The following is an 18,235-nucleotide window of genomic DNA, read 5'->3' on the forward strand; positions in this document are numbered from 1 at the left end:
AAGCACATGCACTGCCTACAATCGACCAATCGTTGTAAAGAACTGTCAAAAAGTAGACTGCTTTGTTTACGTTGATTAAATTTACGACATTCCTAATTAATACTACCATTATTCGTTATCTCTCGAATGCAAAGACAAAGAAAATATATATCATACATTATCCTGGTGTAATAGTCGCAACATAACCGATATGACGTTTTCAGGCTATGTCGTAAAACATTGTCTGGCTCAGATAAATTAATATAAAATAGCGCTATGCACTGCCTAAGAGCAGAGACGTATATGTGATATATACGTCTCTGCTAAGAGCGAGCACGAGTGTTTAACAAGATGCTAAATTTAAACTGCCAGATTCAAGGCTTCAATTTTTTCAATTTGTTTAAATTTTGCAAGCTTTGTAAACTAGATACACACCGACACAACCGCAAGTACCAATGTATTGCATTTGGTAAATACTATCTGCTCGGCTCTTTAGCTCGATGGAGGAAGAGTCACAAACGAACCCTTGATAAATTTGCAAAATTCAAATGTCAGACGAATGATTGCCAGGGACTTTTGATAAAGTTTTGACAGTAGTGCCTTTGTACGGCACGGAGCCCGTTAACTGACATGCTCCATACTTATTTTATTTCGTTTTTTCGAAATAATATTCTTCTAACGAAATATTATTTCGAAAAAACGAAATAAAATAAGTATGGAGCATGTCAGTTAACGGGCTCCGTACGTTTGTTAGTATGTCCCGACATAAACATAATGTCCTTCGTACAGATGCTTGTTTGTCTCCAGAGATTAATCCACAGGAAAAATCGTTTTATTTCCTGTCACACAAATTAAGTGATACTCAAAGAAGATCTACGGTAAAAGAGAAGTATTTGCCATATATCATAATCTTTAAAACTAAGATTATTATTTATATAACACAATTTACAATTAAATCAGACCATCAACCTTTAAAGTATTTTTTACTTCAGCCATTAGGTATTGCGGGATCATTGTGCCGATTTATTGTCAAGAGCAATTAGGGTTAGGAAACACGAGGAGAAAGTAAACAGATTGACCAAGATATTGGGAATATCACTTTGAAAATTTATATATTCAAGTCAATTTTATACAAAGGACTATGCTTGATATGATATTTATATAACCAGAAAATTGATGGCTCATGGACCGAACAGGTAAAGAAACCAAAGTTAGATGGTTTGGGAAAGTCAAAGTCACTGTTGACCAGGTAAACAGGTGGTTTAGTGAAGGTCAAAGTCACTGTTGACCAGGTAAACAGGTGGTTTTGGGGGTCAAAGTCAGTGTTGACCAGGTAAACAGGTTGTTTTGTGAAGGTCAAAGTCACTGTTGACCAGGTAAACAGGTGGTTTTATGAAGGTCAAAGGTACTGTTGACCAGGTAAACAGGTGGTTGTGGGGGTCAAAGTCAGTGTTGACCAGGTAAACAGGTTGTTTTGTGAAGGTCAAAGTCACTGTTGACCAGGTAAACAGGTGGTTTTGTGAAGGTCAAAGTCACTGTTGACCAGGTAAACAGGTGGTTTTGGGGAAGGTGAAAGTCATCGTTGACCAGGTAAACAGGTGGTTTTGGGGAAGGTCAAAGTCACTGTTGACCAGGTAAACAGGTGGTTTTGGGGAAGGTCAAAGTCACTGTTGACCAGGTAAACAGGTGGTTTTGGGGGTCAAAGTCAGTGTTGACCAGGTAAACAGGTTGTTTTGTGAAGGTCAAATTCACTGTTGACCAGGTAAACAGGTGGTTTTGGGGAAGGTCAAAGTCGCTGTTGACCAGGTAAACAGGTGGTTTTGGGGGTCAAAGTCACTGTTGACCAGGTAAACAGGTTGTTTTGTGAAGGTCAAAGTCACTGTTGACCAGGTAAACAGGTGGTTTTGGGGAAGGTCGAAGTCATCGTTGACCAGGTAAACAGGTGGTTTTGTGAAGGTCAAAGTCACTGTTGACCAGGTAAACAGGTGGTTTTGTGAAGGTCAAAGTCACTGTTGACCAGGTAAACAGGTTGTTTTGGGGAAGGTCAAAGTCACTGTTGACCAAGTAAACAGGTGGTTTTGTGAAGGTCAAAGTCACTGTTGACCAGGTAAACAGGTGGTTTTGTGAAGGTCAAAGTCACTGTTGACCAGGTAAACAGGTGGTTTTGTGAAGGTCAAAGTCACTGTTGACCAGGTAAACTGTTGACAAAGTCACTGTTGACCAAGTAAACAGGTGGTTTTGTGAAGGTCAAAGTCACTGTTGACCAAGTAAACAGGTGGTTTTGTGAAGGTCAAAGTCACTGTTGACCAGGTAAACAGGTTGTTTTGGGGAAGGTCAAAGTCACTGTTGACCAAGTAAACAGGTGGTTTTGTGAAGGTCAAAGTCACTGTTGACCAAGTAAACAGGTGGTTTTGTGAAGGTCAAAGTCCCTGTTGACCAGGTAAACAGGTGGTTTTGTGAAGGTCAAAGTCACTGTTGACCAGGTAAACAGGTTGTTTTGGGGAAGGTCAAAGTCACTGTTGACCAAGTAAACAGGTGGTTTTGTGAAGGTCAAAGTCACTGTTGACCAAGTAAACAAGTGGTTTTGTGAAGGTCAAAGTCACTGTTGACCAGGTAAACAGGTTGTTTTGGGGAAGGTCAAAGTCACTGTTGACCAAGTAAACAGGTGGTTTTGTGAAGGTCAAAGTCACTGTTGACCAAGTAAACAGGTGGTTTTGTGAAGGTCAAAGTCCCTGTTGACCAGGTAAACAGGTGGTTTTGTGAAGGTCAAAGTCACTGTTGACCAGGTAAACAGGTTGTTTTGGGGAAGGTCAAAGTCACTGTTGACCAAGTAAACAGGTGGTTTTGTGAAGGTCAAAGTCACTGTTGACCAAGTAAACAGGTGGTTTTGTGAAGGTCAAAGTCACTGTTGACCAGGTAAACAGGTGGTTTTGGGGAAGGTCAAAGTCACTGTTGACCAGGTAAACAGGTGGTTTTGTGAAGGTCAAAGTCACTGTTGACCAGGTAAACAGGTTGTTTTGGGGAAGGTCAAAGTCACTGTTGACCAAGTAAACAGGTGGTTTTGTGAAGGTCAAAGTCACTGTTGACCAAGTAAACAGGTGGTTTTGTGAAGGTCAAAGTCACTGTTGACCAAGTAAACAGGTGGTTTTGTGAAGGTCAAAGTCACTGTTGACCAAGTAAACAGGTGGTTTTGGTGAAGGTCAAAGTCACTCTTGACAGGTTGTTTTTTTTAGAGAAATGGTTGCAGTGACTTTTAATTTTAGTTATTAACAGAAAGTCTTAGTTTTGTAATATACTATTGGAAAATAGAACGTTTTATATCGTTTTCTCGTGGTGGTTTTTAACATTATAGTGGCTTCAATTCCGAGAGAAGTCCCGCCAAATGCTATGTCTTGTGGAATCCAAGCGTAATGATACACACCATGAAGGGTTGGTTAAACATAAGTACTTAAGATCAGAAAGTGACCGTATAAGTTTGTTACGTAGAAGAGACCCAAAACTTTTTTACCAATTTTTTTAAAAAGAAATCGGATTGTCCGTGAAATCATCTGAACATTGGTGATTTTTTTTCAACATTGCAAAGCAGTAAATAGTGAGGATGACAGTGATTCTTCAGTTGATGTGTCATCAGATTTGCCAGACTGCGATGATTTACAGGTATATGACAAAGTGGACTCTACAATTACTGAAGTAATGACAGTATTAAAAGGCGCCAAATTAGGTCAATTTCCCGACATCGAAAACATTCTCAACGATTTTTTGTCAAACATAAAGAGACATTCGCTCCTATTCTGTCACAATTACTTAATGTTTTGTTAGATAGGGGCGTCTTCCCCTCAGTCTGGTCAAGGGGTATTATTTTTCCTTTGTTCAAAAGATGTTATGCCAATGATACATATAATTATAAATCAATCAATTTGGTAAGTTGTTTATCTAAATTATTTACTTCCGGTTTAAATGATAGACTTCTAGAATGGTCTCAGAAGTACTACATTGTTACCGATGCCCAAAGCGGGTTTAAGCCTGGTTTTAGAACTAATAATGTTATTTTTGCTTTACATGGTGTAATTAGGATTTTTTTTCTAATAACTGTCAGCTTTACTGCTGTTTAATTGACTATCGTAAGGCCTTCGATACTGTTAACAGAAATAAATTGTTTTTGAAAATGTTTTACAGTGGAATCAGATGAATCTTTATATGAATGTTTAAAGTCTTATGTTAAGTATAAATCTGAGTTGTCTGATTTCTTTACATGCTCACGAGGCTTGATGCAAGGGGCGGGGTTATCTCCTTTCCTTTACTCCATATATGTAAATGACCTTGAAATTGAACTTTGTGACGCTTTATCGTTGAGATAATTGTTTGTTTATCCTTATGTTTACAGAGGATACTGTTTTCTTCTCAGAATCTGTCTCTGGTTTAAAACAATAAAGCGATAATTGAGACCTGACAGTTAATACGGAGAAAACAAAAATTGTTGTTAAGTGACGGAAGATTACGAGCTGATGAGAAATTCTACTTTAATGGTTACAAATTGTTGACAGATTTAATTATCTTGGTGTATTGCTTAATATGTTTCACCTGTTCTGGTTGCGAAACAAGGAGCTTTAATGCCACGGACACTAGAAAAAATACATGCTGATTTTTGAAAAGGAATCCTAAATGTAAAAAAAACGCTATCTTTTATTAGGATGCCTGTCTATGTATATCATCGAGAAATGTCGAATAATGAAACATTCGTTGAAATTAATTAAAGTGATAATTCTATCCTTAAGACAATTTAAGAAGAAATTGAAGAATGTAACCACAGAAACTGTAATTAGCGTTGTCAAGTTAAGAAACCATTGTTGTCCTCTGGTATTGGTAACATCTGGTTAACTCATTTTGCTGATAATATACATGTATTTCTATGTTGTTCTCAGCAGCATTTGATAGATAATTTTATTAGAGCAATTTTATTTAACAAAGTCTATGCCAGATAAATATCTTAAACTTATATCGAAATTACGACTTTCATCCCATCAGTTATGTATAGAAGAAGGTCGTTATCGTGGTATTCCAAGGCAGAATATGTTATGTCGGTTTTGTAATCGAAACAAGGTAGAAGACAACTTTCATTTTGTTCTCATCTGTCCACTATATGTAGATATTCATAAAAAGTTCATTAAAAAGTATCATTGGAACCGCCTATCTTCATATCAACTTGACCAGCTGCTGTCTGTACGTAACAGGAAAGAAATTTGTAACTTAGGAAAGTGTCTGTAATCGAGTTTATTAGTCTACTGAGATTCCAACTTTAACTTATTGTATTTTCACTTTGGTTAGCACTGCATGAGTATTTGTTTGTCTACAACATTATATATATTATTGCCGTCCATCCCCTGACTACTCCACACTATATATTGTTGCCGTCCATCCCTGACTACATCACACTATATATTGTTGCCGTCCATCCCCTGACTACACCACACTATATATATTGTTACCGTCCATCCCCTGACTACACCACATTATATATATTGTTACCGTCCATCCCCTGACTACATCACACTATATCTTGTTGCCGTCCATCCCCTAAATACACCACTCTATACATATTGTTACCGTCCATCCCCTGTCTACACCACTCTGTACATATTGTTACCGTCCATCCCCTGACTACACCACTATATATTGTTACCGTCCATCCCCTGACTACACCACACTATACATATTGTTGCCGTCCATCCCCTGACTACACCACACTTTACGTATTGTTGCCGTCCATCCCCTGACCACACCACACTATATGTATTGTTGCCGTCCATCCCCTGACTACAACACACTATATATATTGTTGCCGTCAATCCCCTGACTACAACACACTATATATTGTTGCCGTCCATCCCCTGACTACATCACATTATATATTGTTGCCGTCCATCCCCTGACTACACCACTCTATATATATTATTGCCGTCCATCCCCTGACTACACCACTCTATATATATTGTTACCGTCCATCCCCTGACAACACCACTCTATACATATTGTTACCGTCCATCCCCTGACTACACCACTCTATATATATTGTTGCCGTCCATCCCCTGACTACACCACACTATACGTATTGTTGCCGTCCATCCCCTGACTACACCATACTATATGTATTGTTGCCGTCCATCCCCTGACCACACCACACTTTATGTATTGTTGCCGTCCATCCCCTGACTACACCACACTATATATATTGTTGCCGTCCATCCCCTGACTACACCACACTATATATATTGTTGCCGTCCATCCCCTGACTACAACATTATATATATATTGTTGCCGTCCATCCCCTGACTACATCACTTTACATATGTAAGCCCTGTTCGAGCTGCACTTTATAATTCTATTGTAGTCTACCTATTCCTGTTTAAAGTCAATGTACACTTGTATAAAGTAACTACACACGAGCTGTTCATCTCCCGTTAATTTGTCTATCTTGTACACGATAATGACAGAGTATTTAAACTTACTAAATACGACCTACAAAATTATGCTTTATACATGATGATATAATGTCTTTGTATTTCGTATTACTTACGTATCAATTATATGTGGTTATGAATGTTAAAGAGTCGTAAGGCTTCAAGTCAAATAAACAATAAACAGTTAACTAAGAGACACGTACGTCCAGGTTATATAGATATATGTTGTTATGGGTTACGTCCCCTTAGCGTTTATCGAGTCTTAGCTAGGTACGTGAGCGCACTGGTAAAATGGTGTCTGTGATGATTGAGTGATTTTATCAAATTTCTATTACAGACTTAGTAGTTACAGTTTTACTCTTTCAGCCCGTGTGAGGATTGACCACGATAAAGATCCCCCTGAGACTTTTCGCAAAAAAGGATGCTAGTACAGGTGTCTAGGGCGATACAATTATTTTGAAGATATTGGACGGAACTGAAAATTAACACAAACCCAATCTAGATAGGCCCCACATTCTTCCTGCTAGAGTTAGGCTAAGGCAATATTAGGTCGGATCCGTCTTCTAAGACTAGTATAATCAAATGATCACAGCTATAGACGGTTAGACTATCCTTCTGAGGGGGATGCAGGTCGACCCTCATGTCGCAAGAACACTGACGTTCGTCAGTGAGACGATATACGAACACGGGAGGTGTCACGGAGAGGAAAAACTTGTCAATCTTACAGTTTTACTCGATGACCCGTACAGCCATGGTGATATAGGTATTTGTTGTAGTCTACATAGACACATCTACTATTCCTTAATAGTACGGTACATAACATGTCGGACTTATTTCGAATTTGAATCTATACTAGTATAAATATCCATGTTCAAAATCACAAACAAAAAATAACCACCTTCGATGATTATTATAAAAACCAGAGTGTTACAATTCAGTTCAAAAATATCTGTTGAAAAAAAAACATCATATTATATTATATGAGTGCATATGGTCAGTTATTACGAAGGACGCGCCAGTAAAGCCCCAGCTGAGAAACTCACAGATTACGAATATACGCAGACATCATCTGCTTTGGCTAGGGGTGTATACTAAAGACGCTCATGGATTTGGTTTAAAACAAATAAAAACTGCAAGAAGACCTAGAATTCGAAATTACACGGTTTGTATTGCACTGATTTTTGTCAAAATGCCAATTTCCAGTAATTGTGAGATATGTTCATATTTAAGATTTTCCGCTGAAGAAATGTACAATTTATTGTAGGAACGATGCGACGGAGGTAAATACAATGAGCAACGAAGAGAAATTCGAAGAGCGTTCATTTCAATGCCATTTTATTTTCCCCCGGCTCACAACAAAACAAAAGCAATTATTACATCGGATTTCGGTAAATTGTAATTTTAAAAAATAACCGGACAAGATATCCGGAATTGAATTATTAATTTCAGATAAGTTATTTGAAATAATAGAATGTAACTAATTTGTGCCATTTGAACTGTTCATATATTTTCCATGTCTATAAACAGGAATACAACTTTATTATTATATTTTTTTTTTACTTTTTTTAATCTTCATAACCTACATAAAATGTCAGTAACTAATAGAAAAATAAATGAAGAAATACATACTTTATACTTTTATTTGGGCAACTCCTTTAACTCGCAATCTCGATATATATTTATTTTATTTTGAAACACGTACTATTTAAAATTATCGCTACTCTGTAACAGTTATTCCCCTTGATAAAATCCGGATATGTATGAAACCGTCTGTTGCTTTATTGTGTATGATTCGTGACAGGTGCGAGCGACCTCAAACTTGCCAATAGTGAATGGACGGGAGAGAGAATTTGTAAACGGTTGTTATCATGGACAGGCCTATAAGATATCAAGTAGTAAGTAAACAAAGGTCTTAGATTATTTTCGAAAGCCATATGAATAGGTATCCGATGTCGTACACATCGGATTTCGGCCACCAAATCGCTAGCCTAGGCATTTGTCGCAGCTGTCAGTTGTCAGCCATGTTTTGTGATTGGGTTTAAGCTGTGCGTATAGTTATAGTTTTGTTATCAGTTACCAGGAGGTAGGTTTGTAGATGGTATAATGTATGATATTTCGGGTCCTAGTATCCCTATTTTCTGGAAAATTGCGAAAAACTGAGTTTTACTTTGATATCAATTATCAGGAGAGTAGAATTGAAAACGTATCACACTTTCTAAACAACCCTGGAGGACTAAGTAATGATCTTGTATGAAACCTGGTAAAACACTAGCCGCAGTATAACACTCGGCTAGAGAGCTTCTCTTTAGCTTGACCATCAGTTCAGCGTCAGACTCGTCAAACCAAGGGTCCCAGATTCGAAACCTAGAGACATTCAAATAGTGAACTCTGTTGCATATACAAACTTTGTATGTCCTATTTATGTTATATGAAAATCATTTGGCATTGAAAGATTTTTGGAAAGTTTCGACCAAAAGTGTCTGTCTTTAAAATGGTGATATGATGTCAATATTCACATTTATATTGCTGTTATTGATTTCAAAGCAAAACAAATTTATTTTCCTCACTGACCTGCTCAGACCGAAGAGTTGGCTATTTTCAAGCCATTCCAGGGTGTCTTTTTCTCTCTGTGCTTTAACTCTAAAATTCAGTTGTGGCATCATTACCAATTATACTAATTACAGTCTGGCACTGCCCATATAGGCTATCCCAGGTGGTGCCAGACAGTTATAGTTTCTGTAACTTAAAACGGAGATGATTGAGTTGAATTGAAGAATTTTGAAATAAAAATATTGTAGGTGAGAAAGTGTTTTATTCAGTTTTGATAAAATGATGTTTGAAAAAGAATCTGTTACCTGTATTGTCACAAAAATGTGTCATAGATACTGCTAATCATTTATCCACCTAATGACTTCCAGTTGACAAATGAGGGAGATGATGAACCTGCTCAACCTCTAGCTGTGGCTATGGTGCTGCCCCCTGTGGACCAACAGTCATCTCCACCTAGTGAGGAACCTGGTCAGTTAATATTATGATATAGATAAGCCTTATATTAATGATATAGTGCAAGATGAGTAATATGACTCCTGTGTCCTTTCATAGAAATCTTGATTTGTACAGCTTTGAAATAAAGTGTAATTTTATGGAGAATGTGCCACTAAAGAGAATGATGCTAACTTATTTGCCTGTCAGACTAAATCTGAATACTTGACATGTGAAAGCAAAAATGTGGTGAAATTATCCTTAAGGTTTGGTTAGACAAAGAAGGAAAATAACAGAATTTTCTGTTTGCATCCAAAACGTTTTACACACACTGACAGTTTTGAAGATAATGACTTTGTTACATGAATGCCATGAGAACTGTGGCAATTTTACAAAAAGAACACGTTGATTTTTACTCCGGTGAATGTGAGCAGATATTTTACACTTAGGATGTTTTCATTTTTAGAACATATGTACGGCACCAAGCTGCCATCTTATGATGAGGCTACAACTTTACCCACATATGAGGAGGCAGAAAGGTCAAAGGCTGCTGAGGCAGAGCGACAACAGGATGTGGAGAGTCAGAACCAGGAGGTCAATAAGTTGAATTATTATGGATATTATATATTTGCAAAACCAGAGGGGGAGGGACTGTATTTTTCATTAGCTCTCCATCCATTCATGTTTGTAGGTACATAGTTTTCAACTTCAGACATTTTTTAAAGACTAAAAATGGGTCAAGGTCACTTATTTTTCAATATAGTCATTGTCAACACAGTGGTAGCCTCAATTCTTTAGGGATTTTCATCAAATTTCACATACTTTTAAAGCACTAATATATCTTTGACAAGTTTGAAATTTGCCAAACAGCACAAAGCCCTTTACAGTGAAACAACTTGCAGGTGCCAGTAGGGGACATGTATTGTGAGGGCAGATAGGGGATATGTACTGCTCTAACAATACTCACTAACAATAGGCTTGTTTATGTTGTTTTTGGAACAAAACTTTAAATTGATGTACATGAAGCTGGATCAGATTTCACCATGAACTGATTAGCTCTGTATCTGATTGAAGGTTTATTATATTAGAAAATACTTAAGTGATATGAAATATGTAAAGGTACACAAGAAGAGCAATTCAAATGAGAAGTGCTAGAAACCTCACCCCCAGAATTGATTTCAACAGGACTCGTGGAAAAAGTTGTAATATTAAAAAAAGACCCAAACAGTACATCCACTATTCTTTCTAGGTGAAACATTAATTATAAGAAGCCACTTATTGACAGTACCATCATGTGTTTTTTGTGACCTTAAAGAAAATTATTTGATTGATAATTTTACCTTTACTAAATGTCTATTTCAGGATGTGGAACACAGCAGGCATCTTCTTAGAGTGACCTCCCTTGGTACAGATGGCATGTTTCTCTGTGCATTTGTGGGTTAGTGTACATCTATTCAATTTCCATTTCCATGTATGAGAATCAAACCTAAAAGATTTTAATGAAGTTTGATACTGTGTTGAGCACAGAAGTGTAATATAATACTTTCATAATGTAATGTATAGACAGAAGATTTTCCTGTGAAATTATTCCTATAGAAGATTGTACAAAAGGTACACAAGTGACTTTCAAGAGGCTGTTGGTCGTCCATTATAGCTGTTACTGATACAGTAATCAAAAATGGCAGTAGTAGTCCAAACTTTGAACAAGTGGTTCACCAGCTGATTTTTGAATCATGATTTTTAGCTCACCTGGCGTGGAGGGCCAAGTAATCCTATGGCATACTGAAGCATCCCTCTGTGATCTGTCCATCAACCCTTTTCCAAATCATTGCTACTTGTCATAAATGATGTACAGTATTTTGACCAAATTTTGTCAGAAACATCCTTAAGGGTGAGGGGTCACATGGTCAGGACCAAAAGGGGAATTTTTTAAATCCTATTTCTCTTGTAGGTATTATGGGGTGTTGTCCAAATTTGGTCTGAGGCATCCTTTGGTGAAAGAGAATCATTTCGAATAAACAATGGATATCGATAGGGCCCAATAGGGGAAATAGAGCAAATACTTCAAAATCCAACTGTAGGAATGTTTGTTATTGGTCAAATTTAGTTTAAAGCATTCTTTTGTTTCAATTTTTTTAAATCATACTTCTCCTGAAGGAGAGATTAGATTTTGCTGAAATTTGGTCTGACTCGTGCTAAAGTAAATTGAAATCAGTTTTGTATTAATGGTGGGTCTCTGGAACCCTTGGGATGGAAGGGCGAGTACCCATTTAAGGGGAAATAGAAAAAGAACACATTCTTTTAAATTCGTTGTAGGAATGGCAGGATTCTGTCCTAATTAGGTATGAAGTATGCATTATTTGTCTTACCCCCTGACAGTGATGGGGCCCAATGAGGAAACAGATATTGTGTGCGTGTTGTGTGTTATGAAATTAATAATTTATTTTCCTTTAGTTTGGATGAAGCATTCTCAGCCAAACAAAGCTATGTGAATGATACTGGCCCTATGGGCCTCTTGTTGGAATGTGTCATCAATGTTTGGTTATATTTCAGTTGCGTTCTTTTTTAACTGGATTGGATTTCTTTTCTCCATTTGTGTGTTCACCACAATTGCTGGAAGATGTGGTGCACTCTCTGGACTTGGGCTTTCCATTGTCAAGTGGGTTGCCATTGTCAAGGTAATAAAATTTTAGAAATCACTTTAGTTTACCAAGTTTTGAAGTTAATTTAGCACCACAGCTTTAATACTGTAAACTGAAATTAGCAGTGTCTAATTTCACCTTACTATTGCATGGTGAACATGTTGAACTGGCAATAAAGAAAAAGTTACAGTATACTGTTTTAGCTCACCTGGCCTGAGGGGCCAAGTAACCTTATACTGTGGTGCAGCATCCATCTTCCAGTGTCAACTTTTTCCTTTAAACAACTTCTTCTCAATAAGCAATGGACCAAATGTTGTGATCTTGGCTGGTATGTTCCAAGGATTAGTTGACAAAACAAGTGCTTTCTGTTTTCAGCAAAATGACTGGGCTTCTGGCTATGCTGACAGCGATTCCTGGATATGGTGGCTTCTAATACTTTGTGGTATGTTTAATAACCTTGACATGTACTGTGTAGTCAATTTGCTTCGCCATAAAACATCAGTTTTAAACTGATAATTTTAGAGAGGTATGTGTACATATATTACCAAAATATTAGCAGAACAACATAGATGTACAAGTGATATTCAAGGGAAGTTTTCATACAAATGGCTGCTAGTCATGATTGAACTTAGTTTAGTACAAACAGTGCATCTAACTTACATGGGGAGGAGGTGGAGGGAGTGTTTTAAATACATATAGATATACTATATATTTTTAATTAATAAATTTCAGCAAACTAAACTGGGCAATACAAGCCCTATAGTCTTCTTGTAGTGCATTTGTTTAGTGAAACTTCAATATAAAAATCAGTCACAAAAATAATTAAGGAAAAATCATTGATCCCTTAGTGATGTTGTTCTTCAAAATTCAGACATTTAAAGAATGATTCTGTTGTGATATATGCTTGCGAAATAATGGCTCAACCTTCATTAGCTTACCTGGCCAAAATTTAGGACCAACTTTTCTATAAATTGTAACTAGTCATGAATATCTCAGCAGATTTTAATCAAATTTTGGCTGAACCATCTCTAGGGGAAGGGGAACCAGCTTTGTATAAATGGTCAGTCTTGGTCCCCTAGAGGCCAGAAAGGCAGGGTCCGATAATCTATCAATTCTTTTAAAATCTATCTTGTTCATCAGGAATCACAGGATATTGTCCAAATTTGGTCTGAAGCATGCTTGCATGAAGGGAAATCAGTTTTGTATAAACAGTGGGTCTGGGCCCCCAGGGGCCAAAGGGGCAGGGTGCAGTAAAAAACATCTGTCTTGTTTTTAAGAAAAACAGGATATTGTCAAACTTTGTTCTGATGTATGCTTGGATGAAATCAGTTTCATATAAATGGTGGGGCTGGAGCTAGAGGGGTGAGGCCCCATTGGGAATATCTGTCAATTGAAGGTGACGGGAAATAAATCTTGTATAAATGATGGGTTTCAACCCCCTTGGAAATAGAGAAAATCCCTTAAAATCCTACTTCTCATGTAGGAATGATTGGATTTTGACCATATTTGGTCTGAAGGATTGTTTGATGTAGAGGAATTCGTTTTTAGGTCACCTGAGACAAAGTCTCATCGTGACCTATTGCGATCACCTCCGCTGTAATGCATCTTGTGTCATGCATGTGCATTGTACATCCATAAACAATTTAACATTTTTGACTTCTCAAAAACCCCTGAGACATTTTCAATGAAATTTTGAAGAAACCTTCCCTGGTCTTAGATGAACCAAAATAGTGAATTATACGGTCCCCACCCTACAGGGGCCTGGGAGACAGGGCCAAAGGGTCAAATTGACTTAAATTTCAAAAATATTCTCCTCAACATCCAGATATGGTAGAATCGAATACTCTTCGTGGATAGAAGTATCTTAAGGTGGTTTACCAAAAGTGTGAATTTCACGGCCCAAGGGTCTGGTATATCCCCATTGGGAGGGGGTAAAGTTTACTATAGTATATAGGAAAAATGGATTTTTTAACATTTGTTTAATTTCCATTGGAGACGTTTCAAATTTGGTAAGAATTATGAGCAAAGGATGACAGCTATATGGCATGTCCATATTGATCCTATTTGATCCCAAGGGGCCTATGGGCAGGAAGGAAGGGCAGGGCCCAACAGGGGAAATACAGCAAGTTCTTTGAAATCTTTCTACTGTAGGAATATGTGGATGTTGTCCCATTTTGGTCTAAAGCATGCTATGGTGAAGAGGAACAATATTTTGTGAACAGTGGGTTCCGTCCTTCTTGAGTGGGAGAACTGGGACCAAATAGTGGAATCAGAGAAAATTCTTTAAAATCCTTCTTATGTTGGAAACCCTAACATCTGATCCCCTTTGGGAGGAAGGGTGGGCCTATTACAGGGAAATAGATAAAAGTGTTTTAAATACTTTTCCCTTAGACAATAAATAAACTTTTTTAAAAATTTTTGTTTATAATAAATAAATTTCAGCAAACTAAACCAGATAAACAATACAGGCCCTATGGGCCTCTTGCTTTGTAATGATTGACTGTAATGTGAAACAGTATTTGTAGATGTACTTAAAAATGTCACTAATATTTTAAACATTGTGTTTTTATAGGTTTCATGATCTTCCTGAGAGGTGCAATCCATTATGCCAAGATAAAGTATGAGTGGAATCGTCTAGCTCATAACATTCGCTCTCAATACTTCTTCACTCTGTAAGGCAACCTGTTTGTACTCATCGGTGGGAACTATGAATAGAGGTGGTGAATGATATCTGTTTATCCATGGAATTGGAACTTTGGGCAAATCATTTATTCAATACCTGAATGGTATATTTTTGATTTTGAATTTGATTTTTTTTCATATTTTTGGTACATGTATTTGGAATCCTCCAGAATGTGAATGGTGCCAATCTCTTTTTTTTCAGTGCAGATATTTGTGTTCCATAGAATTAATTAATGACTGCAAAGTATCTATCGCCATGGTAAATATGCAGAGTATGTTATATGTACAGCTTGGTGAAAATACTGATAACTACGAAAGAAAAAAGCAAAAAAGCTGAAATATTCTTTTCAGTGTGATATTCCTGAAAACAGTTTTGCATACACTTGAACAGTGGTAATTTTAATTGGATTTTTCAGGCCAAAACACAATATCCAAAAATGGTGGTTGTTACTCAGAGATAAAGTGGTATCTCAAAGCATTGGTGAATCCACTGGAAGAGCACTAGTCTTAACTCCAGAAATATTACAGAGTGGATTTACCTAAAAAAAGTCTTAATTTATGAAGGATCTGAGAGAACATTCTGATCTTCCAGAGTTACTGCCCTTCATTTCACTCTGTTAGTGCCTCTGATGTATCCTGCCACTTTTTTTGGACCGAGGCTTGATCATGTGATCCATCTGAGCCAGACAGTTTTATGTTACATTGTCATGAAATAGGGATCACATGGGACTCTACCAAACAGAGCTTACCTATCATACACTGTTCGGTTTGAGATAATGGTGAAGAACAAACTTTATTATTAGACTCTGCATTAATATTTTCCAATTAGATTTGACAAAGTGTTAATTTTCTAATAAATCATTTATATATAACAATATACCAATATGGATTAGAACAGTCTCAACACTACAGTATTGTTCAAACATCAACTGCTAAATAATGTGCAGTTACCCATAAATATTGATAATATTATTCAATTTTTAGAACCATATTAAAACACATATGACATCATTCACAGGATGTTCATTATTATATCATCTGAAGGATGATTTAGAATCGTTCATTTGATTAAAAAGAAGTGTGCTTGTCAGTAATGGACAATGAAACATATTTTTAATGAGGTCATAGACTTAGGATGTATCATGTATACGTTTATTCTATAGATACATAGATGAACATACATATAAGTATGTGATGGAAATGTTATCAAAGCTTAGTAAGTTGGTGACACTTTTACCCAGAAAGATATTAATTGTTGGAAGTATTTTATATATCTATATATAGACAGCTGTTATAGAATACTGTGACCAGTGGTCATGAAAGTGATTGGTTGATTCCATGATGTAATGCATTATTAAGAAATAGTCTCTCTCTTAACTCATTTAAGGATGTTTAAGTGATTTTTATGTGCTTGAACAAACTTGGATATAATTCTATATACAAGTCTGTGGTGCTTTTGATTAAACAAATGGAAAGGGCGAGCCTCTGTTAAGGATTAGTATCTAATACAAGTGATATCTGACCATCTATCTGTCTTATCCAGATGAATTCACAGTCCAATTAACTAATGACTGTCAAAGTGTGACACCTAGTCCCCTTGGACTGTTGTAGCCATGGTGATAACAAATAACAAAGACTTCCTATTGGAAATTACTTGTTAAGAATTACAGGCTAAGAACTTTCTCATTGCAAGATCTTCAATAAGAATGAAATGTACTCTTGCCTTTGAAATTCCAACTGTATTGGCTATGCATCTCTGTAAAACTCGCGTGTCAGTCATAACAATATCATGGACTTTATTGACCATTTCCGAGGTTGCGACAGTGACAGGCCTTTCAGGATAGGCATCATCCCCAAGGCTATGCACCACCCACCTTTTCACTGCAGCATATGAAAAGGCATCGTCCTTAGAGTTGCTACCATATCAGCATGGATTTCCATAGGTGATACACTTTTCTTACGCAAATATTGAATCACTGCTCTTTCAGTGATTTTGTCCATTTTGCAAAAGTCACTTGCCTTGTTAAGAGTGCCACCTCTTTGACATAAAGTGACCAAATGACATCATTCTTCAGTTACACAACTTTAAATATTCAGAGAATAGTAGAGCTGAAAAAGGACATCCCTTTTTAATTTCCTCAATACAAGGCTGACATTTTATCAATCAGCCTTCATAGTTATATTTAACAGTTGCTGTTCAAGTCTGTTTGGTCACTTCATAAAGTTTTGAAGGATGAAAGTTGTTAATTAAAGGTTGAGTAGGAAATGGCCTAGCCAATATTGGCCTGATAATCTACTTAAAACTCGGAGAACAGTTTATGTTAAGCAACTCTCATTGCACTGGAAACATCAAAATCAAAAATAAATTTCAATTTTACTTTTTGAAATTTCTTTTGCAGTTTCCGTTGTCTGGCCAGTAGCGTCAACTTTTCCCTTCAAAGGAATTTTTCTCAATAACCAATAGGTCTAGTGTACTGATATTAGGCCTGTGTCTTATATACAAGCGTGCCTGTCTATGATAGGTTGTCTTCCAACTGGTCACTTATAATATAAGTCTGCACACCTTTGCATCTTAAGTAACCACTTCACCATCTACATCCTCTTTCTTCTTTCCATCTCTAGGGCTACATTAGTTTAATGAAAAATGGTCAGCGTTTGTGATATGATGTTGCTATACATTAAGACCTGATAAAAACTCAGGATTTTTTTTAACAGTAGTAGTTGTACGAGCCTTATTATTGAAATGCTACATGAATCAGCATGTTAAAATCAATAAAAGATACCTACAGGTAGCTTTGATCCTGTCCCGTCTTTTCAAACTTTGTGGCACCATAAAATGTCATTTTCTTTGGTAATGTTGTGTTAAATTTCCTTTGTAATGTTCAAATAAAATATGTTTTTGTTAAAAAGAAAAAAATTCTACATACTGAATTTGTGCAAAACTGTGCAAAAACATTTCGGAAGTATTAGGAGATTCTTTTTTGTATACTGGACGTACATATGCTTGTGGAATATTTTTACATAAAGTCACTTTAAGACTTAAAGATTTGATGTTTATATATATACTAATATTAGTAGACATTTTCAAATTTAATATTTGAACTATTTAATGTTTTAAGTGTTATATGCTACTTTCAGAGCCATTGTTCTCTATATATTTGTCTTTCCATATGACTTGTGTGAGATTTGTGTCATGATATCGATGTATTGTTGTTCTAGTGGTAACAGAAACTGATTCAGTGTATAGAAATGTTTCCATCTTGGTTATGTTATATCGCCAGTTAAATTACGTCTGTAGCTATAGGATCATCCATGCCAATCTTCCATGGTACGGAATTAAAAAATAAAATAATTTTATCATCACAAATATTGTTAGTGTGTCTGTGTTTCCCAGGCTTTGATAACAGTGTATTCAGTTTCATGTAATACACACATAACACTACATCTGAAGTTGCTGAATGGTCAACAGATTCCAAACAGAAAGTTGATTTA

The 18,235-nt window shown here is 36.5% G+C and overlaps 1 protein-coding gene across 1 annotated transcript; it reads left to right on the forward strand.

The window, feature by feature from the left end:
* Nucleotides 1-8,244: 8,244 nt before the first annotated feature.
* Nucleotides 8,245-18,110, forward strand: LOC132543148 (NEDD4 family-interacting protein 2-like). The gene is made up of 7 exons (XM_060206614.1): nucleotides 8,245-8,332; nucleotides 9,356-9,455; nucleotides 9,886-10,013; nucleotides 10,782-10,857; nucleotides 11,973-12,097; nucleotides 12,437-12,503; nucleotides 14,634-18,110. The coding sequence occupies exons 1-7, from the start codon at nucleotides 8,306-8,308 to the stop codon at nucleotides 14,735-14,737; spliced, it is 627 nt and encodes a 208-aa protein (XP_060062597.1). The 5' UTR covers nucleotides 8,245-8,305; the 3' UTR covers nucleotides 14,738-18,110.
* The last annotated feature ends 125 nt before the right edge of the window (nucleotides 18,111-18,235 follow it).

Source organism: Ylistrum balloti, unplaced genomic scaffold (genome assembly GCF_031769215.1).
Source record: "Ylistrum balloti isolate Yb309-2 unplaced genomic scaffold, AGI_CSIRO_Ybal_v1 Utg369742, whole genome shotgun sequence".
Taxonomy (NCBI): Eukaryota; Metazoa; Mollusca; class Bivalvia; order Pectinida; family Pectinidae; genus Ylistrum; species Ylistrum balloti.